This window comes from Scyliorhinus canicula, chromosome 4 (genome assembly GCF_902713615.1).
Source record: "Scyliorhinus canicula chromosome 4, sScyCan1.1, whole genome shotgun sequence".
Classification (NCBI taxonomy): domain Eukaryota; kingdom Metazoa; phylum Chordata; class Chondrichthyes; order Carcharhiniformes; family Scyliorhinidae; genus Scyliorhinus; species Scyliorhinus canicula.
The window spans coordinates 84,852,740-84,875,544 of record NC_052149.1 but is presented as its reverse complement, the minus strand read 5'-3'; the positions used below and the strand labels follow the sequence as shown (position 1 = coordinate 84,875,544).

The following is a 22,805-nucleotide window of genomic DNA, read 5'->3' as shown; positions in this document are numbered from 1 at the left end:
GTGCTGCCCTGCTTCACCGTTAATTTGACAGGAACACTCTTTCTTCAAGCAGTCTCAAACAAACTCTATCCAAAGATTGGCAAGTAATCTTGTGTTTGTTAATGCTACTTAAAAGTGTTTATTGACCGATGATAGGTTTTGTTTGATTGGAAATAAAGTATCAGTTAGAAATTAAAGTGTTTCCTTTTATTGTTAAAAATTCTTTAACTGGTAATTGTAAGCTATATTTCTGTGATATTAAGGTAGTTTAATACTGTGTTAATAATAATGTTAGATTTAATATACCATACCCCTATTTTTGCATCGAATCACTCCTGGTGCGAAGTATCCGTTCCTCACAGATTTTACAAATTGAAAAAAAAGTATTAGGGTTTCTGTTCGGTATCCTAGCAAATGTTGGGGTCTGGGATCGTAATACAGGGAAAATACTGAGAGGACGTTTCCCCTCATGCGAGAGTCTCAGACCAGAGGGATCGTCTCAGAATAAAGAGGTGCCAATTTAAGACTGAGATGAGGAGGAATTTCTTCTCTCCGAGGGTTGTGAGCCTTAGGAACTTCTTGCCATAGAGCGGTGTGGGAGCAGAGTCCTTGCGTATATTTAAGGCTCAGATAGGTAGATTTTTGATCAGTAAGGGAATCAAGGGTTACGGGGAAAGGGCAGGAAAGTGGATGTGAGGAATGTTGGATCAGCCATGATCTGATTGAATGGTGGTACAGGCTCAAAGGGTCGAACAGCCTACTCCTGTTCCTATTTCCTATGGTCTTATTAAGGTTCCAAGAATCTGGCAGTTTTAATTTACTTGCTTGAGGGCACAAACCTTCCACAAAAAATATTTGTGAACATTTCTCAAAACTGAAATGGCAGGCTGAATGCAGAGTGTAGCTCCCTCTACTCTACTCACAACAATATTTATTAACCGCAGTTTCTGAAGGATACTCCTCACCACAACAGATGTCGACCCCACCAGCAACCGTCAGGTTACTGTCGAATTTCAGCTCTCTTTGCACCATGGATTATAACCACCCACCTGCATTTCAGAGGGAAAGTTTGATTCCTACAGACTGAACTAGTTCAAAGTCAAGTCTGTCCTTTGCTGCAGATTTTAGTCACTTGAACTAGCAGGAATAATTTTTTGCAGTAAACACAAGAAATAAAGAACTTAGTATATTAGAATCTAAAAATATCTTTAGGCCAAAAGGAAATAAACTCAAGGTGGTCCTTATGCATTCTGCTTATCTTTGACAGCATCAGTGGTCACATCACAACCCACTGCTGATGGTTCTGTACTACATGGCTACCTGACACTTGAATCCCCAAGCTATAGGTTAGCAAATTTCTTCTGTACATAGCTGAGCTACCAGTTGGTGAGTCCAGTCAAAACCTGGAATTAAATCCAAAGACGTCTGAGGGGTAGTGATTGGGAGGTTTGAGGGAGGATGTCATACAGCTGGCACTGTAGGGTTACAAGCAGCCTTTTATGGAAACTGAGGGATTGAAGAAGAGGATCACATTAAAATGGTTTCATTCATTACCTCTTTCAGTTTTTCAGCATCGCCAGCATTCTGACATTTTGCACTTAATTCGTTGACCTCAGTTTCAAAGAGAGAACGGACTTTGGCGAATCCCGAACTGATCAGTCCAATCAACTCCTCCGATATAGAAGCCAGGTGGGGCTGAATATTCTCCATCCAACCCTGGTCAGCCTTTTCAGACACAGTTGCTGAAATAAAGATTCACTTAAATTCAGTAACTACGTGTGTTTTTACTGAGTCTCTTTGTAACATTACTTCTTCCTGCATTTTAGATCCTCCCTCTGATGTGTTATGTACTCTGGGATAACATAGGCTGCAACTTGATGCAGCTTTGATCAAAAGATACTCCAGACTTTGAAGTAAGTTCAATGTGATTTATTGAACCATCAGCACAGTTCTCTATGAGTTCGACTCTCCTGCTAATCTTGCTATAGTAACTCAGTCTTACTAACCAGTCTGCTCTAAGCTACGTGGTGGATGTAATGCTTCTGATCTGCCCCTGTCCTTCTCTCTAAGTGTCGTCTGTGGAAAGAGACAGAGCATGTGTGCCCTGTCCTTATATAGGGGTTGCTCTCTTGTGGTAGTGTCACCTCTTGGTGTCTTGACTGCCCATTGGTCGTGTCCTATTCTGTGTGTTCATTAGCTGTATGTCTGCATGTCATGACATCTCCGGTGCTCCCTCTAGTGTTTACTTAGTTGTAGTGTATTTACATACCCCTTGTGGACATACAGTGATGCATATCACCACACTCTCAACATGTTTTCTTGGATGATAAGGTAGGCAAGGACTCAGCTAGTTTGGCCTATATGTGACTGCTGACCACAGCAATTTGGCTGACTCTTAACAACCCTCAGATATGACTCCGTGAGTCACTCAGTTGTATCTAAACACTATAGCCCTGCCACTCAACTTTAATGATGGGAGGCAATAAAGCAACTAACCCCATCCTCATTGATGGTTGAAACATCAGTGTAAAAAATCTTGCTGAAGCATTTGCAACAATCTCCAGCCAGAAGTGCTTAGTGGACGATCCACCTCAGCCTCCTCCTGAGATTCCCAACATCACATTCTCAGTTTATTTGCTAGTCCCGCCCGAGAATTGGGCACCAGGAAATAAGAAGAATTACTCAACTTCTGAGCATCCTTTTGTTTTCACAAACACTTACCTTTGCTTTGTACTTCTTCCAAGTCGGACAATCATGACCATCAGCACATGGTTCATTAACCATGGGGCAGTGTTCTGGGACACAGATTCCTCTGGCACTTGTTCCATAAAAACAACCACTTCAAAGACTAACAATTACAAACATTCACTCTTTTCACGTTGTTAAGCAGTCAGGTGAACAGTAAATATTTGAGTACCATTATTGCCTTGAATATAATTTAACCGTGAGTCAGATGTGGTTCCTGTTTCATGAAGTTACATGCCCAATAATGAAATAGTTTACCAAGACTCTTGCAAAAGAAGAACTTAGGAATAACATATCAGGCGAAGAGTTAATTTTAATGCTAATAATAACATTGCTGATACAGGATGGGTGGATGGCCTCAGAGTGCATTTTGTATATGAGAGTATGAGTATAGAGTTAAATCAGAGGAGAACAGGTTTGGTGAAAGTTTAGGCAGAGTCAGGAGAGAGGATAGAGGGTATGGGAGTGAAGTTACAAGTTTCTGGTCTACATTTCAGTGCCCTGGACAGCTGTTAGACCAAAATAAGCAGAGGGACTGCGTGCAAATAACAGTTGGGAATTAAATGGTCACTATATTCGTTTGAAGTACTGTCACCAGCAACACCCTGCCCACCAGACCACTCATTACCAGAACCCTCACCAATAATACCCTAACCAGCTGTACCCGCACCAACAGAAATTGCCTATATGCTGGCTATATTGTGGTTTTGCATTAAATATCTTACAGGGAAGTTCTGGACTGGAGCAAATGCAGCAGTTAATTCATCAGCCTGGGGCAAACGTTTCATGGATTCTCTCTGATAGGTTTGGGCTCCAGCTCTCTTCTGATAAAGCATGAGGTCAAGTGTAATGCCTGGGTCTGGTATGTCTCTCTTTTGGGGATCATGAATTAGATTCAATTTGAATTGTTTTTTGAAGCAGGCAAGGAACTGGATTAGGGGTTTGCCCCTGTCCACAGTCTGAGCTCTGGCTTTGTAATTCTGATAACGTAATTTTTAAAAATGTGAACACATGATTGATAATACCCTATGACTCCCCAACAGGAACTCCAAAACCATTCATTCTTACAAGTGCAGAATCAAAGATGAAAACTTTCCCCTGCTGTCTAAATTCCAAAAGGGATAGGCAAAATGAAAACAAGTCAAAACAAAGACCAATACATCAATTTGAAAGATGTGCAACTGATATAAGTAGACATGTAGTTTCAGACTTTGATGTGCACAAATTCTTAATGTGTGAAAATGTCTTTGTCCATTCTGTCAAGGAAGGTACTGACACTTGTTTTATTCAAAAGAACACGCACATTCTGTGATGCCACCATTGACTGACAGCAGATTATTTGCAGAGCTGGGTGCCCTGGACTCCAGGGGAGATTTTTATTTGTTCCTAGCAAATACTACATTTAGGTGTAGAATTTTCAAGCTGTAAGGTATTTTTCTGTGTTATAGAGCTGTCCATGCTGTCACGTAAGGGAGCAGTGGGGCCTGATCATTGATGTGATATGTTGGAAACATTGGAATTTATCCAGCTGCTGATGCTGCAGTGGGAATCCGAATTTCAGTGCATTGGTTAGCCATTGGGATTGGGGGGAGGGGAGGGAGAGAGAGAGAGTTAGATTAGTGGGGGGTGCGGTTTAGATAGTTGAAGGTTGTGGATCGAGTAATTAGAGAACCTGGATGGTGTGGTTGGGTGTTGTGTGGTCAGTGTGTGTGTGTGTGTGTGTGTGTGTGTGGGGGGGGGGGGGGGGGGGGGGGGTCAGGTGGTGAGTAGGGGAATGATGTGGGTGGTCATTGGAGCTGAGGTTTGGTTAGTCAGTGGGTTAGTGTGGATTGGGTGGTCAGTTGGGGGGGCACTGGGTGGCCTGTGAATGGTGTCAAGCTTGGTGATCAATGGTGGGGGGGGGGGGGTCAGGTGATGGTCAGTGGGTAGGGAGGGGAGGATAGGGAGGGAGCTGGGCAGAGTCCTGTGGCAGTTGTCAGGTAGTAGAGGATTAGTGGGGTGGGTGGGGATGGTCGAGGAGGTTTGAGATGATGGGGTGTGGGGTACCCTTGAGAGGCAGTCAAGGAGAGGGGTTAGTGGATGGGTGGAGGGGGGGAATTAGGTGGGAGTCCCTGATGGGGAGGGTGTCTCAGGAGTTGGGGAGAGGAGAGTCCTGTGAGATGTCAGTACCCAGCTGTCACCCAGAAGTTAGTAGTTTCAATTCTTCTAATTTTTTCTGGATAACTATTGCTGTAAAAACAGTCTGAACTTTCCAATTTATATCATACCTTTGGATGACTCCCATTGCAGGACACTTGCACAATAGAAATCTGAATTTCTGCAGGGGGGAGTCCCCAGTGTGTCTGTGGGGTACTCGCAAGTTATGAATTGCTCGGAAGTTACGGGCCATTGTATTCCAACAGGCTGAATAATGAAATACGCGTTTACTCCATTGCACCCTATTGTTTCCAGAACCACTTTGCTTAATGCAGAACCACAACGTCGCCATCCTACAGGCAATGCTAATAAGTCAAATGGTAATAACTAAAAACACATGTATTTGGTATATTACTGAATAATATTGTTTCAGGGGATTTCAGGTGGATATTGGGAAGAACCTTCTTGCCAAAATGCATCTAAAGCTAACAGATGTAATAGATTGAAAGGACGTACTCTTAACAATTGCAAATTGATCAGTTTAAATGGGATATAATCGGGCCTAAAGTCTTGCCTTACCAAAAGGGTTTCAGAAGTGAAGGTTATGTTTGTTCTATTTCTTGAATGCTAAAATGTGGGATTATAAATATTTAGTAAACAGCATTCAGATTTGACATTGATCTTCTTTAAACCAGGATACTGGAAGTTTTGATTATTGCCCTTAAAGAGTGTATATCTTAATTGTATATGTAATGACCACCAATTAGCATTATTGGTTGGCCAATTGGAGTATGAGCTCCCTCAATGATAGCTCATTGAGGGGGCCCATATAAGCACCTGTGTAGGCATTGTGATCCAGTCTTAAGTTGACTGGAATGCTAGCAGCACTGTTGGAGCTGCTCTTGTATATAGTTATTAGCAATAAATATTGGTGTGGTGACGGGACTCCTGCCTCCTGTGGATCATTACAGTATATATTACTGTATATGTTATTAACATGTGTCACCATGACAAATCACCATGACAGGGTCTTGAATATGTTAAAAATAAATTCTCAGTTAAAGAATTCACTTTAAGAGAAGCATTCAGAATTTCTCCCAGCATACAAACAATAGTATCAACATTCCAAGTTCCTCCTTCTCTAGTCTTCAAACTGAAACTATAAATACAATAGGGGTGGATTTCTGTGGAGGTTCTTGCACTCATTTGTTGTAGCTTTGTTGGGAATGCTGTGATGCTCTGGAAAACCACATTAAGAGTGTTGTTCATGCATTGGTTTTCATGCCCGCTGGTCAAATACAGAGCAACATGAATATGGCCATGAAGAAGACCATTTATATGCCTGTCCTGCCCACTAAACTGGATTTGTAAGAACAGGCTTGATGGGCTGAATGGCCTACAAACTGTTCCTATGTTCTTACACTTTATCTCATCGTGCAGGAAGATAAATTGAGTGAGAAGAAACAAGAAGAAACATGAGGATGCATCTATAAAAAATTATTTTGACAGGATGAAAAGAAATTTTATGTATTGGTGCTGATAATCAAAGAACACTATTGTCAACAGAAGTTAAGTAAATCCAGATTGTTCAAAGTTTGTGATGAACAATAGCTTATATGTTGCCAGTGCCATGGATGAATCAACTGTAGATGCACCTGGTCACAGATAAAGATCTGGGGCGGGATTCTCCGACCCCCTGCTGGGCCGGAGAATCGCCGAGGGGCGGCGTGAATCCTGCCCCGCCACCCTGACGCCGGCTGCCGGATTCTCCGGCGCTGGTTTTTCGGCGGAGGCGGAAATCGCGTTGCGCCGGTCGAGGGCAATTCGTAATGGCCCCCCCGGCGATTCTCCACTTTGCGATGGGCCAAGCGGCCGCCCGTTTTCGGCCAGTCCCGCCGGCGTAAATCAAACAAGGTCCTTACCGGCGGGACCTTGCTATGCGGGCGGCCTGCGGAGTCCTCGGGGGGGGGGGGGGGGGGGGACGCGGGGGGATCTGGCCCCGGGGGGCGCCCCCACGGTGGCCTGGCCCGCGGGCCCACCGATCTGCGGGCAGGCCTGTGCCGTGGGGGCACTCTTTACCTCTGTGCCGGCCGCTGTAACGGTCCGCCATGGCCGGCGCAGAGAAGAACCTCCCTGCGCATGTGCTGCGATCACGCCAGAACACGCTGGCGCTCCCGCGCGTACGCCAACCTGCGCCAGCCGGCAGAGGCCCTTCAGCGCCAGTTGGTGTGGCGCCAACCCCATCGGCCCGGTGCGAAGGATTCCGCACCTTCCAGGTGACCCGATGCCAGAGTGGTTCACGCCACTCCTCGGCGCCGGTACGGCCCGCCCACTGGATAGCGGAAAATCCCAGCCCTGCTTTGGAAGGTTTGATTAATATTTTGAAATTCTGCACTAATGGCTTAGGATCTGAGAGAAATTCACCAAGTTTTCTCTTCGGTTCTATATTAGATTGGTTGCCTTCTTTGAGGAGATTAATTGATCTGCAAACATCACACATGGTCTGTAGTAATAATGGACTTGATAAGCTCAATGCACTTTACACATGGCATATTCTTTTATGTCTCTGTATTCACCTTTAAGTTTCCCAGCGGTAAATTCCTTTGAGGAGATGATCTGATCCATATCTGAACGAATTATCCCCTCCAGTTCCTTGTTAGATATTTTGCACTCATCTTGTAGGGACTGAAATCCACCAGCAAGCTGATTTTGTACTAAAATGTAAGCATCTTCCACAATCTGAAAAACAAAATCATATTTCTAGTAATTTGCATGAAAGCATACTCACCATATTATCATAAATATATCAAGGAGTGGAGGATAGAACTGAGTATTTGTTAATATGTGGATTCAAATAGTCCAATGTGCACATCCAAATCTGATGATTAAAGAAGTGTATTTAGATCCTGGTAAGAAGTCTTACAACACCAGGTTAAAGTCCAACAGGTTTGTTTCAAACACGAGCTTTCGGAGCACGGCTCCTTCTTCAGGTGAATGGAAAGGCTTGTTCCAGAAATGGATATAGACACAGTCAGAGATGCCCCGGAATGCGAGCACCTGCAGGCAATCAAATCATCAAAGATGCAGAGAGAGAGGTAACTCCAGGTTAAAGAGGTGTGAATTGTCCCAAGCCAGTTCAGTCGGTAGGCCTCTGCAAGTCCAGGCTTGTTGGTGGGGGCCGAATGTAATGCGACATGAATCCCAGATCCCGGTTGAGTCCGCATTCATGCGTGCGGAACTTAGCTATAAGTTTTTGCTCAGCAATTCTGCGTTGTCGCGTCTCCTGAAGGCCTCCTTGTAGAATGCTGACCCGGAGATCAGAGGCTGAATGTCCTTGACTGCTGAAGTGTTCCCCAACTGGAAGGGAACAGTCCTGCCTGTTGATAGTCGCACGATGCCCGTTTATTCGTTGTCGCAGTGTCTGCATGGTCTCGCCAATGTACCACGCTTCGGGACATCCTTTCCTGCAGCGTATGAGGTAGACTACATTGGTCGAGTCGCACGAGTATGCGCCGCGTACCTGGTGGGTGGTGTTTCCACGTGTAATGGTGGTGTCCATGTCGATGATCTGGCATGTCTTGCAGAGATTACCCTGGCAGGGTTTTGTGGTGTTGTGGTTGCTGTTCTGAAGGCTGGGTAATTTGCTGCAAACAATGGTTTGTTTGAGGTTGCGCGGTTGTTTGAAGGCCAGTAGTGGGGGTGTGGGGATGACCTTGGTAAGATGTCCATCCTCGCTGATGATGTGTTGGAGGCTGCGAAGAAGATGTCGTAGTTTCTCCGCCCCAGGAAAGTACTGGACGACGAAGGGTACTCTGTCAGTGGTGTCCCGTGTTTGTCTTCTGAGGAGGTCGGTGCGGTTTTTTGCTGTGGCGCGGTGGAACTGTCGATCAATGAGTCGAGCGCCATATCCCGTTCGTACGAGGGCATCTTTCAGCATCTGTAGGTGCCTGTTGCGCTCCTCCTTGTCTGAGCAGATCCTGTGTATACGGAGGGCTTGTCCATAGGGGATGGCTTCTTTAATGTGTTTCGGGTGAAAGCTGGAGAAGTGGAGCATCGTGAGATTATCTGTGGGCTTGCGGTAAAGCGAGGTGCTGAGGTGACCGTCCTTGATGGAGACGAGTGTGTCCAAGAATGGAACTGAATTTGGAGAATAGTCCATGGTGAGTTTGATGGTGGGATGGAACTTATTGATGTCATCGTGTAGTCGTTTCAGTGATGTCTCGCCGTGGGTCCAAAGGAAAAAAATGTCATCGATGTATCTGGTGTATAGCATCGGTTGAAAGTCCTGTGTGGTGAGGAAGTCCTGTTCAAACTTGTGCATGAAGATGTTGGCATATTGAGGTGCAAATTTGGTCCCTGCAGGTGATTGCCTGCAGGTGCTCGCATTCCGGGGCATCTCTGACTGTGTCTATATAAACATTTCTGGAACAAGCCTTTCCATTCACCTGAAGAAGGAGCCGTGCTCCGAAAGCTCGTGTTTGAAACAAACCTGTTGGACTTTAACCTGGTGTTGTAAGACTTCTTACTGTGCTCACCCCAGTCCAACGTCGGCATCTCCACATCATGGCTACCATTGACACCGCAAACTGCCGGCTCAAAGTGGAGAGGATCTCCAGGAAGATCGCGCATATAGACACTGACATTCAGTTTCTACAAAGATGCAAAAAAGCAGACAAGATCCCGAAAGGACTACAGATCAAAAACCCACTCAAGTCGACTTACAACACAGACTACGCTGAAAGACTCTGCCACCGCACCTCTGTCACACTCCTCAAACACCTCGTACACCAACTCTACAGCAGTCGACGCAACCTGGAAACCAAGAGAGAGGCCATATTCTCAACTTGCGCTCAGGACACAGCAGACCAGCTGCGGAACACCGCCAAACAGATGAGACAGCAATACTATGCCACCTACATGCACACCAAGAACAGGAAGCTTGAGAAACTTGGCATCACCACCAGCAGCAATCAAGCTTCTCCCGGTACAACAGTCGAAAACAATACAGGGAAATCCATTGTCAACTTGTCAGACTACACCCTTCAACCAGACGAAATCAAAGTCCTCAGCAGAGGGCTCAATTTCTGCACCACCACCAAAATGGACCCCATCAGTCTCGCGGCAGATACGGAGGAATTCATCAGGCGAATGAGGCTCCGGGAATTCTTCCACAGACCCCAAGAGGCCGACAGCGAACCCAGGGACACGACCAATGAACCGGAACAGCAGACCGCGAGATCTGCAGTGCAGCAACCGAAAAGGAAAGAGTCAAATTGGACCCCTCCGGAAGGCCGCTGCCCTAGACTCGACATGTATGCTCAAGCCATCAGAAGTCGTGTCAATGCCAGATTCATCACTCGCAATCACAAGGCAGCCTCAAACGTCACCCAAGCACAACGCAACGCCATCCGCACTCTCAAGACCAACCGCAACATCGTCATCAAACCAGCAGACAAAGGAGGGGCCACCGTCATACTGAACAGAACAGACTACTGCAAAGAAGTATACCGACAACTCGACAACCAGGAACACTACAGGCAGTTACCCGCAGATCCAACCAAGGAACACATCCGCCAACTCAGCAGACTGATCAAGACCTTAGATCCAGACCTTCAGAACACCCTACGTGCTCTCATCCCACGTAATCCCCGCATTGGAGATCTCTACTGCCTCCCGAAAATAAACAAGGCCAACACACCAGGCTGTCCTATCGTTTCAGGCAATGGGACCCTGTGTGAGAACCTCTCTGGCCACATCGAGGGCATCTTGAAACCCATCGTACAAGGTACACCCAGCTTCTGTCGCGACACGACGGACTTCCTACAGAAACTCAGCACCCATGGACCAGTTGAACCAGGAACATTCCTCGTCACAATGGATGTCTCGGCACTCTACACCAGCATCCCCCATGACGACGGCATTGCTGCAACAGCCTCAGTCCTCAACACCGACAACTGCCAATCTCCAGACGCAATTCTGCAACTCATCCGTTTCATTCTAGACCACAACGTCTTCACCTTCGACAACAAATTCTTCATCCAGACGCACGGAACAGCCATGGGGACCAAATTTGCACCTCAATATGCCAACATCTTCATGCACAAGTTTGAACAGGACTTCCTCACCACACAGGACTTTCAACCGATGCTATACACCAGATACATCGATGACATTTTTTTCCTTTGGACCCACGGCGAGACATCACTGAAACGACTACACGATGACATCAATAAGTTCCATCCCACCATCAAACTCACCATGGACTATTCTCCAAATTCAGTTCCATTCTTGGACACACTCGTCTCCATCAAGGACGGTCACCTCAGCACCTCGCTTTACCGCAAGCCCACAGATAATCTCACGATGCTCCACTTCTCCAGCTTTCACCCGAAACACATTAAAGAAGCCATCCCCTATGGACAAGCCCTCCGTATACACAGGATCTGCTCAGACAAGGAGGAGCGCAACAGACACCTACAGATGCTGAAAGATGCCCTCGTACGAACGGGATATGGCGCTCGACTCATTGATCGACAGTTCCACCGCGCCACAGCAAAAAACCGCACCGACCTCCTCAGAAGACAAACACGGGACACCACTGACAGAGTACCCTTCGTCGTCCAGTACTTTCCTGGGGCGGAGAAACTACGACATCTTCTTCGCAGCCTCCAACACATCATCAGCGAGGATGGACATCTTACCAAGGTCATCCCCACACCCCCACTACTGGCCTTCAAACAACCGCGCAACCTCAAACAAACCATTGTTTGCAGCAAATTACCCAGCCTTCAGAACAGCAACCACAACACCACAAAACCCTGCCAGGGTAATCTCTGCAAGACATGCCAGATCATCGACATGGACACCACCATTACACGTGGAAACACCACCCACCAGGTACGCGGCGCATACTCGTGCGACTCGACCAATGTAGTCTACCTCATACGCTGCAGGAAAGGATGTCCCGAAGCGTGGTACATTGGCGAGACCATGCAGACACTGCGACAACGAATAAACGGGCATCGTGCGACTATCAACAGGCAGGACTGTTCCCTTCCAGTTGGGGAACACTTCAGCAGTCAAGGACATTCAGCCTCTGATCTCCGAGTCAGCATTCTACAAGGAGGCCTTCAGGAGACGCGACAACGCAGAATTGCTGAGCAAAAACTTATAGCTAAGTTCCGCACGCATGAATGCGGACTCAACCGGGATCTGGGATTCATGTCGCATTACATTCGGCCCCCACCAACAAGCCTGGACTTGCAGAGGCCTACCGACTGAACTGGCTTGGGACAATTCACACCTCTTTAACCTGGAGTTACCTCTCTCTCTGCATCTTTGATGATTTGATTGCCTGCAGGTGCTCGCATTCCGGGGCATCTCTGACTGTGTCTATATAAACATTTCTGTATAATCTTCCATTCACCTGAAGAAGGAGCCGTGCTTCGAAAGCTCGTGTTTGAAACAAACCTGTTGGACTTTAACCTGGTGTTGTAAGACTTCTTACTGTGCTCACCCCAGTCCAACGCCGGCATCTCCACATCATATTTAGATCCTGGCATACCTGATAAAACGAAGCCCATGCTGCTTACCTGTGACTGTGCTGTCATTGAGAGATGCATCGGGCTTCTCAAAATGGGGTTCTGATATCTGAACCGCTCTGGTGGTGCACTACAGCATACCCAAAGGGTCTCCCGCTTTGTGGTGGTCTACTGTGCCCTCAACAACTTGACACAGCAGCAGGGCGACGTGCTGGAGAAGGAGAAGGAGGGACATGTGGCATTGTGCGAGGAGAAGGAGGTCGACCAGGAGGGAACGAAGGATGAGCCTAGGAAGGACCCATAGGAGGAGCAGGAGGTTGGAGGACAGGCGGCGTGGCAAGGGTCCAGCATTCTCAGCCCTCATTCTCACCTGAATCTCATTGGATGAGGCTTTGTCTGTCAGCTCAGCCCTCACCCCCAATTCTTCCTTCCCACCCAATCCCCCGTGCCCCAAATCTCTCCTTCCCCACCCCTTCTTCCCCCCCATTCCCTTCCTTCCACCCTCTCCTATTCCCTGTACCTCCCACACCCTCACCCCTTCCCGACAACCCTGTTCTACCCTCCAAGGATCTGTGTAACATGACCTCATGGTGAGGGGCCTGCACTGTCAGTGGATCAATATACAAGGCAGGAGAGTGATGATCACTCGCTGTGAGGTGAGCTCTAGTGCTCCTCAGTTTCTGTCAAAGTCTGACACCTGTCTCTCTAATGACAGCACACTCACACTCATCCTCTGTTCGGGGTCTGCAGAGGGGGACGTTTGATCTGGGACCACTGAGCCCATGGGAAGATTACCGTGACAGAGACTTCACATATATCATCATTAACATGAGACCGGTTAATCAGACAGCGAGACAGCCAGTAATGGTGGTGAGCACGTGGGGCTCATTTCCAGCACTTATTGCTGTTAAATAAGGGCTGTGGTCTCGCTAACGTGGCTGTCGAATGCGCCCAAAAATCACACTTAGAAATGCCCCTTAATTGGGAAAAAAAAATGAATTGGGTACTCTAAATTTTTTTTTTAAATTACCACTTGGGGGTTAAAAAAAGGTTATTCCTCACATTCCCACTGTATATAATTGTCCAATATCTTAAATCTGTGTCCCTTGGTCCTCATTCTATCAGCTAATGGAAACAGCTTTTCTTTGTCTACCGATATAAACCTGTCACAATCTTGGACATTTCTAAACTTCTCATTCTCCTTTGCTCCAAGAAGAGCAACCCCAGCTCCCAACCTAACCTTACCTGCTGCACCTGCAAACCAACTTTGTGTGATTCAAGCACAAGGACATCCAGGTCCCTCTGCACAGCAGCATGCTGCACTTTTTTACCATTTAAATAATAGTCCATTTTGCTGTTATTCCTACCAAACGGATGACCTCACATTTCTCATCATTGTACTCCATCTGCCAGACCCTTGTCCACTGTAGCACAGGGCTAAATCGCTGGCTTTGAAAGCAGACCAAGGCAAGCCAGCAGCACAGTTCGATTTCCGTAACAGCCTCCCCGAACAGGCGCCGGAATGTGGCGACTAGGGGCTTTTCACAGTAACTTCATTTGAAGCCTACTCGTGACAATAAGCGATTTTCATTTCATTTCATTTATTCTCCTCCTTTTTCACATTTTCTCCCAAATTTACACCCACCAACAATAAACAATAAGCAGTAACAAATATATCAATCCCCATAATAAAGATCCCATCCTCCCACCAAACCCCAAACATTAGCCCACATGTTCATGTAAACAAATGACAAAAAGGAATCACCCATAGTCACCATTAACACACACAGCCCCACTCCCCCCAACCCTCTCACCCACCCCCACCAACTAATGTTCGATGTTATCCGGTTCTTGAAAGTGCTTAATGAATAATGCCCATGAATTTTAGAACCCCTCCATCCTTCCCCTCAGTTCAAACTTAAACCTTCTCAAGAGTCAAGAATTCAAACAGGTCCCCCCGCCACGCCAGGGCACAGGGTGGAGAGGTTTCTCTCCAACCCATCAGGATCCGCCTTCGGGCGATCAACGAGGCGAAGGCTATGATATCTGCCTCCGCACCCGTTTCCAACCCTGGCTGGTCCAACACCCCGAATATGGCCTCCTGGGGGCCTGGGTCCAGTTCCACGTGCACCACTTTAGAGATTACCCTAAAAACCACCTTCTAGTAAACCTCCAAACATATGAACGTGATTAGCGGGGCACCCCCGCTGCAACATTTACACACATCTTCTACTCCTTCAAAGAATCGGCTCATCCTCGCCCTCATGAGGTGTGCTCTATATACCACCTTCAGCTGTATCAGCCCCAACCTCGCACACGAGGTGGAGGCATTCACTCTCCGGAGCACCTCACACCAGAACCCTCCTCCATATCCTCTCACAACTCTTCCTCCCACTTTGCTTTGATCCCTTCCAGTGGTACCTTCTCTTCCAAAATAGCTCCGTAAACCACTGACACTACCCCCTTCTCCAGCAATGTGGAGGCGGGCTCCACAGGGAAGCTCTGTATTTCCTTTCTGGCAAAATCACAAACCTGCATGAATCTAAATATTTCCCTAAGAAACAAATCTTTTAGTGTCTTAATTCCCTTTTCCTCCCAATTTCGAAAATTTTCATCCCACCCCCCTGGCTCAAATCTGTGGTTCCCCCGAATCGGCATTTCCCTTGACCCTGCTTGTGGCGATCTACCACTGTATATATATGTGTGTGCTTGCATTAGGGGATGTACGACAGTACCTGTATTACAGGTTTTCCAGTAAGCCCCTGCCGGCTAGCTCCGCCCACAGGGAGCAGTATAAATGTTCATAAGTTTCCCTGAGATGCCATTCTACAGCTGCAGCCGAAGGAATAGCATCTCACTGTAATAAAGCCTCTCTTGTACCGATTCGAGTCTTTGTGTGCAATTGTTAGCGCCACAATTTATTACAGTGAGATTTTCCAACATCATGGACATCAGAATTAAGCCCGATCGCCAGCAGCTGGATCCGCAGACGCCGCACGCCAGGAAAGACTTTAACCACTGGCTGGCTGTTTTTGAGGCCTAAATCACCTCAGCAGAACCTACACCATCGGAGGTTCAGAAGGTACAACTCCTATACTCAAGGTTGAGCTCCAGTGTGTTCCCGCTGATTCAGGACACGCCTAACTACGCACGCGCCATGGAACTTCTCAAAGACATTTACGCCCAGTCGACGAACACTCTGTTTGCGAGACATGTACTTGCCACTCACGTTCAGCAACCGGGTGAGTCGATTGAGGACTTCTGGCGGGTCCTTATCCCTCTAGTACGGGACTGCGACTGCCAGGCCGTCTCGGCCATGGAACATTCGAATCTCCTCATTCGGGATGCCTTTGTGACGGGTATTGCATCGGACCCCATCCGGCAACGTCTGCTGGAAGGGGCCGCTCTCGACCTTGCGGCAACAAAGACCTTAGCGCTCTCAATGACGGCCGCTTCCCGTAATGTGCAAGCCTACCCCACCTGCCGTGCGGCCCACCCATCCTACCCCTCGTGGACCCCGCAACCGACCCCCCCCCGACTGGGGCCGCTCCCGCGCAATATGCCTACACTGCTCGCCGCACCGTGCACCCTTGGGGTCTCCGCTGCTACTTCTGCGGTCAGCAGAAGCACCCCCTCCAGCGCTGCCCGGCCCGCACCGCGACCTGTAAATCCTGTGGCACGAAAGGCCACTTTGCAGCGGTGTGTCAGGCCCGCGCAGTTGCCGCTATCATGCCCGAACTCTCCCCCTCGCCTCAGCCGATCGCGCAATGGGCCCTGCCGTCCGCTGCTCCCGGGGCCACATGCGATCAGTGGGCGCCGCCATCTTCCTTCCTCGACTCCACGGCGATCAGTGGGTGCCGCCATCTTTCGCCGCCCCCGCCATGTGCGCACCATGGGCGTCGCCATTTTCATCCTCCGACTCCATGTGCGTTCCATGGTCGCCGCCATCTTTCCCCACCCCCGCAACGTGCGCTGCATGGGTGCCGCCATCTTCTTCCCCGCAGGTACTCCAGACGCCGCCATTTTGTCCTCCCTCGGAACTGGACCACGGGACCCTGGTCGCTGCCGCTACTCATCGGACTCTTCGGTCGATTGCCCGCTACTCGCTTCCATGACGCTCGACCAATCCCGTCCTCGCAATCTGGCCACCGCTTCTACGACGGTGCTTATCAACGGCCACGCAACCACCTGCCTCATCGACTCTGGGTGCACGGACAGTTTCATCCATCCGGACACGTTATGGCGCTGCTCCCTCGTGGTCCATCCCGCCAACCAGCGAATCTCCCTGGCCTCCGGATCCCACTCTGTCCCGATCCGGAGCTTCTGTCTGGTCAGACTCACCATACAGGGCATTGAATTCAACCGTTTCCGCCTGTACGTTCTCCCCAACCTCTGTGCAACACTTATACTGGGCCTGGACTTCCAATATAACCTCCAGAGCCTCACCCTCAAATTCGGCGGACCCCTACCTCCCCTCATCGTTTGCGGCCTCACGACCCTTAAGGTTGACCCTCCCTCCCTCTTTGCCAATCTGACTGCAGATTGCAAGCCCGTCGCCACCAGGAGCAGACGGTACAGCAGCCAGGACAAGACATTCATCTAAGTCCAGCGGCTGCTTCGGGAGGGTATTATCGAGGCCAGCAACAGTCCCTGTGTGATGAATGGTATCAGTAGCTGCTGTAAATGTACCTTACCTTTAATGCATTGGCCCTTTAAGACCGGGCTTGGAACCCTGGGGGACTCCGCCTCTGGCTCCGCCCCCAGGAAACGGTATATAAGATGAGGTTCACTCGGCAGCATGTGATGAGCACACTTCCCGGCTGCTGTTCAGTTCTCAGATGATTAAAGCCTTTGAATTACCAATCTTCTCTCCTGTGTCGTAATTAAGGGTATCTCAATTTAATAATCTGACGCATCAAGATGGACAGCGCTCTAAAGCCGGAGAAACTCAACCTAGACGCTCGGTCGCTGGAAGCCTCGGAAATGTTTAAATATTGGCTCCAGTGTTTTGAGGACTATATTGACTCCTCAGCGACTGGTGTCGACGGCGCTCGCAAGCTGCATTTACTACATGCCCGGGTGGGCCACCGACTCTCCTCCGCGATCGAGGACGCTGAAAATTACAAAGTTGCGGTCGAGATACTGAAGAAACGCTTCGTGAAGCCGATTAATGAGGTACACGCCAGACATCTGCTCTCAACCTGCAGCCACGCTCCGGGGAAACTCTAGACGAATACGTGGAGAGACTCACTGCGCTCGCAAGGAACTGCAACCATAAAGCAGTGACGGCTGAAGCCCACATGAACTTGCATATTCGCGATGCCTTTGTGTCCAGTATCAGATCCTCGTACATCCGGCAGCGGCTCCTAGAAGACGGGGCAAAGGATCTCCAAGGCACGGTAACGCTCGCCTCTTCTCTAGAAACGGCCCACCGTAACCTCCGTACATAGTCCGCGGACCTTGCGAACCCCTCTCGATCCCCTCCAGACTCGGCCACGCTACAGGCCTGTGCCGCGCGGCGATCCGCTCACTCCAGGGGTTCCCCGTGCTATTTCTGTGGGCAAGGTCAGCACCCACGGCAACGTTGCCCGGCCCGCTCCGCAATCTGCAACGACTGCGGGAAGAAAGGGCACTTCGCTAAAGTCTGCCTGGCTGGCCCCAAAGGCCACAAACAAAATCCTCACCAGGCCCAAAAATCAAGCTCCCGGTCCCAGCGACGGGTACCTTACCTTTTATGCATTGGCCCTTTAAGACCGGGCTTGGAACCCTGGGGGACTCCGCCTCTGGCTCTGCCCCCAGGAAACGGTATATAAGATGAGGCTCACTCGGCAGCATGTGATGAGCACACTTCTCGGCTGCTGTTTCGTTCTCAGATGATTAAAGCCTTTGAATTACCTATCTTCTCTCCTGTGTCATATCGGGGCACGGGATAGCAAAAGGGAAGCGGGAGAACTCGTCGATGACATTCAGGAAGTACACATTCCGATTATTTGAGGGAAGTGGCCCTTTGAAATCGATAGCAAGGCGTTAAAAGGGCCGAGAAGCCTTGACCAGGTGTGCCCTGTCTGGTCTGTAGAAGTGCGGTTTGCACTCCGCACAGATCGGGCAATCCTTGGTGATGGCTTTTACCTCCTCAGTGGAGAAAGGTAGATTTCGGGCTTTGACGTAGTGGGCGAGCCGGGTGACCCCCGGGTGGCAGAGGTCATTGTGGATGGCTTTCAGGCGGTCGCTCTGCGTGCTGGCGCACGTGCCGCGGGACAGGGCATCTGGGGGCTCGTTGAGCTTCCCCGGTCGATACATGATATCGTATTTGTAGGTGGAGAGTTCGATCCTCCACCGTAGGATTTTATCATTTATAATTTTGCCCCTTTGCGAGTTGTCAAACATGAAGGCAACCGATCTTTGGTCGGTGCTGAGGGTGAACCTTCTATCTGCGAGGTAGTGCCTCCAGTGTCGTATAGCCTCCACAATAGCTTGTGCTTCCTTTTCGACCGAGGAGTGTTGAAGTTCTGAAGCGGAGAGGGTTCGGGAGAAAAATGCGACTGGTCTCCCTGCCTGATTCAGAGTGGCTGCAAGAGCGACCGCTGAGGCATCGCTCTCAACCTGAAAAGGGACGGATTCATTCACCGCCCGCGTGGCAGCCTTGGCGATGTCCTCCTTGATGCAGTTGAAGGCCTGGCGAGCCTCAACTGACAGGGGGAAAAGTGTGGCCTTAAATATTGGGCGGGCTTGGTCCGCATATTGAGGGACCCACTGGGAATAGTATGAAAAGAATCCCAGGCACCGTTTGAGGGCCCTGGGACAATGAGGGAGAGGGAGTTCTAAGAGGGGGCACATACGGACCGGGTCGGGGCCCAGGACTCCGTTTTCCACGACATAGCCGAGGATGGCTAGCCTGGTCGTGCGGAAAATGCATTTCTCCATGTTGTAAGTGAGGTTGAGTTTCTGGGCCGCCTGGAGAAATCGATGGAGGTTGGCATCGTGGTCCTTCTGGTCATAGCCGCAGATGGTGACATTGTCCAAGTAGGGAAACGTGGTCCGCAGCCCGTACTGGTCCACCATTCGGTCCATTACTCGTTGGAACACTGAAACCCCATTCGTGATGCCAAAGGGGACCCGGAGGAAGTGGAAGAGGCGGCCGTCGGCCTCAAACGCTGTGAAGTGGCAGTCCTCCGGGTGGATTGGAAGTTGGTGGTATGCAAACTTTAGATCCACCGTGGAAAAAATCCGATACTGGGCGATCTGATTCACCATGTCTGCAAACCTGGGGTACGCGTCGAGGAGCGTAAACCGATTAATAGTCTGACTATAGTCTATAACCATGCGGAATTTTTCCCCGGTCTTGACGACCACTACCTGAGCTCTCCAGGGACTGTTACTGGCCTCTATGATCCCCTCACGTAAAAGCCTCCAGACCTCGGATCGAATGAACACCCTGTCCTGTAGGCTGTACCGCCTCCTGCGAGTGGCTACGGGTTTACAGTCCGGAGTGAGATTGGCAAAGAGGGGGGGGGGGGGGGGGGTGTGGAGATTCGCAGCGTGGCTAGGCTGCAGATGGTGAGTGGGGGTAGGGGTCCACCGAAGCGGAGGGTGAGACTTTTGAGGTTACACTGGAAGTCGAGTCCCAATAAGAGTGGGGCGCAGAGTTCGGGCAGGACGTATAGTTGAAAATTAGAGTAGCTAGCGCCTTGGATCATTAGGGTCGCGAAGGTGCGCCCTTGGAGGTGAACAGAGTGGGAGCCCGAAGCGAGGAAGATAGTTTGCCATGCAGGAAAAACAGGGAGCAAACAGCGTCTTACCAGATCTGGGTGTACGAAGCTCTTGGTGCTCCTGGAGTCGAAGAGGCACGGTGTACTGTAGCCGTTGATTTTAACGGCCATCATGGAGTTGCGGAAGTGTTTCGGACGCGACTGGTCCAACGTGACCGCGCTGAGTTGTGGGTAGACGGCCCCCTGATGAATGCCCTCTGAGGTTCTTCGATCTGGGTTGCTGAGTTTGGAGAGGATAGAGCCCAAGATGGATCGCACGTTGTGGACGGCGAGGAAGATGGCGTCCAAGATGGCGGCCCCCATGAGTCGCACGTGGCCGGCCGCGTGGTGGGGGTTTGCCAAGATGGCGGCCCCATGGGTCGCATGTGGTGGGGGCGGAGTTGGAGTACAGGCCGTGGCATTACGGGGCCTGCGGGCCTGCGAATTCAGGGAGCGAGTGCTCTGAGCTGCGGGAGGGTTTGAAGCTGGAGCTTTCTTCGGCAGACATACTCTGGCATAGTGTCCTTTGCGACCACCGCTGCTGCAGGTCGCGTTGCGGCCGGGCAGTGCTGCTGCGGGTGCTGGGCTGGCCACAAAATTGGCAGGCTGGAGTAGCATAGTGGCTGGGTGGCCACGCGGCGCAGGCCTGGGGTAGTCGCTGGTCGGGGGGGCCCATGACGGGGTCGCGGAGTCCGCGGGGAACGAGGTGAGGCTGCGGAACAAGACCTCCATAGTAGTGGCGAGTTCTACAGTGTCTTCTACGTTTTGGGCCCCCTTCTCCAGCAACTGCTGCCGCACGTAATTGGATCTGAGGCCTGCAACAAATACATCTCGGACAGCGAGTTCCCTATGTTCTGCAGCATTTACAGCTTGGTAATTACAGTCCCAGGATGAGGTTTTTAAGTCTATTAGAAATTCTTCTAGCGATTCTGTGGGGCGCTGGCGGCGAGTAGTAAAAACGTGGTGCGCGTAGACCTCATTGACGGGCCTCACATACATTCTGTCGAGCAGGGCCAGGGCCTCTGTATATGAGCCGGTACAATTAAGTTGAGTAGATATACGATGGCTCACCCTTGCGTGCAGTAGGCTGAGTTTCTGCTCCTCCGTAGTTTCTGTAGTGCTTGCTTCAGCCAGGTAGGCCTTAAAACATCGGAGCCAGTGTGAAAAGATTTCTTTTGCCTCTGCATCTTGTGGGTCGAGTTCCAGTCGATCAGGTTTGAGGGCTGATTCCATGGTCATTCCTTACTGTTTCTTAAGACGATTAAATTGATGAGACCATCAATTCACACGACACGTGGTTAGAAGCGAACAGTGGTTTTAATCGTCTTACAACAGAGCCTGCCTGTGACGAGATGAACTCTAGATGAACTGGCAGGTAGGCTCACAACAGCAACCTTTATACTTCCGGTTAGGGGGAGGAGCCATGGGTAGAACCATGGGCGGAGCCAAGGGTGGAGCCCAGTACAAGCTCCTCATCTCCCCCTATGGGTAGAGCCGTGCAACTACACATGATCTAGCACAAGGTACAGGCTCAACACATGTTGTACAATACAGTGTGGATTATTAGTGTTTATAATTCACCACACCTATCAACCTACCCACCCTGCAACCTACCACCCCACCAGCCTACCCACTTACTTCGCTCACACTCAGTCAGTAAGATATTGAAAATCTATGTATATGTGCCAAAGCTTTTCAGTGCATTGTCAGAATACAGCAGCAAGTGCCATTAAAAAGTGGGCATGGCTTCATTTCCTTGAAGATCTTGAGGAAGGACTCCTAGAACAGATACACTCTGCATTTCCAAAAAGGCCTGGGTTGGAAATCTGGGCCAGAAGTGCAAAGTTTCAACGTTGGTTAAGAAAGTAGGATCAGGGCAGCACGGTGGCCTAGTGGTTAGCACAACCGCCTCACGGCGCTGAGGTCCCAGGTTCGATCCCGGCTCTGGGTCACTGTCCATGTGGAGTTTGCACATTCTCCCCGTGTTTGCGTGGGTTTCGCCCCCACAACCCAAAAATGTGCAGAGTAGGTGGATTGGCCGCGCTAAATTGCTCCTTAATTGGAAAAAATAATTGGGTAATCTAAATTTTAAAAACAAAAAAAAAAGAAAGAAAGTAGGATCACAGTGGCTATTCAACAGTGATTACCACTCCTTGGAAGATTTGGCCCAAGGGCACAGGAAGCCCATGGGTCACTTTTACATCAACAATCATTTAAGTTGGATTTCATGAACTCAGCTTGTGACGACTGACGACTTGCTCCCTACATTTACACTGTCAAATGCAGCTCCCTAATTCAGGCAGCAAAGACTTGGAACTGTTTTCAGCTGTGGCTCTGTTAATAATGCTTTTACCTCTGAGGTGCAAGGTTAGGGGTTCAATTCCCACTCCAGGGCCTTGAGCACAAAACCCATACTACCATCCCTGTGCAGTGCTTAGTGAAGGGGCTCTGCACTGTCGGAGGTACTGCCTTTCAGATGAGATGGTAGACTGAGGTCCTGCCTGCTCTCTCGGTTGGATATAAAAGATGTCACAACATTATTCGTGAACAGGTCCCTGGCCAACATTGATCCCTCAAGCGACATCATAAAAACATATCACATGGTCTTTATTACATTACCACTTGTAGGACTTTGCTGCGTGCAAATTGGCTGTCA

The 22,805-nt window shown here is 49.5% G+C and overlaps 1 protein-coding gene across 2 annotated transcripts in view; it reads right to left on the bottom strand.

Annotated features, from left to right (window-relative positions):
• Nucleotides 1-22,805, bottom strand: part of niban1a (niban apoptosis regulator 1a) — a 225,157-nt gene that overhangs the window by 27,956 nt on the left and 174,396 nt on the right. For both annotated transcript variants that reach the window (XM_038794649.1, XM_038794650.1), the window contains exons 8-9: nucleotides 7,437-7,599; nucleotides 1,534-1,721 (exon numbers count right to left, since the gene is read on the bottom strand). In XM_038794649.1, coding sequence (XP_038650577.1) covers nucleotides 1,534-1,721; nucleotides 7,437-7,599 — 351 coding nt within the window. The remainder of the gene's footprint in view (nucleotides 1-1,533; nucleotides 1,722-7,436; nucleotides 7,600-22,805) is intronic.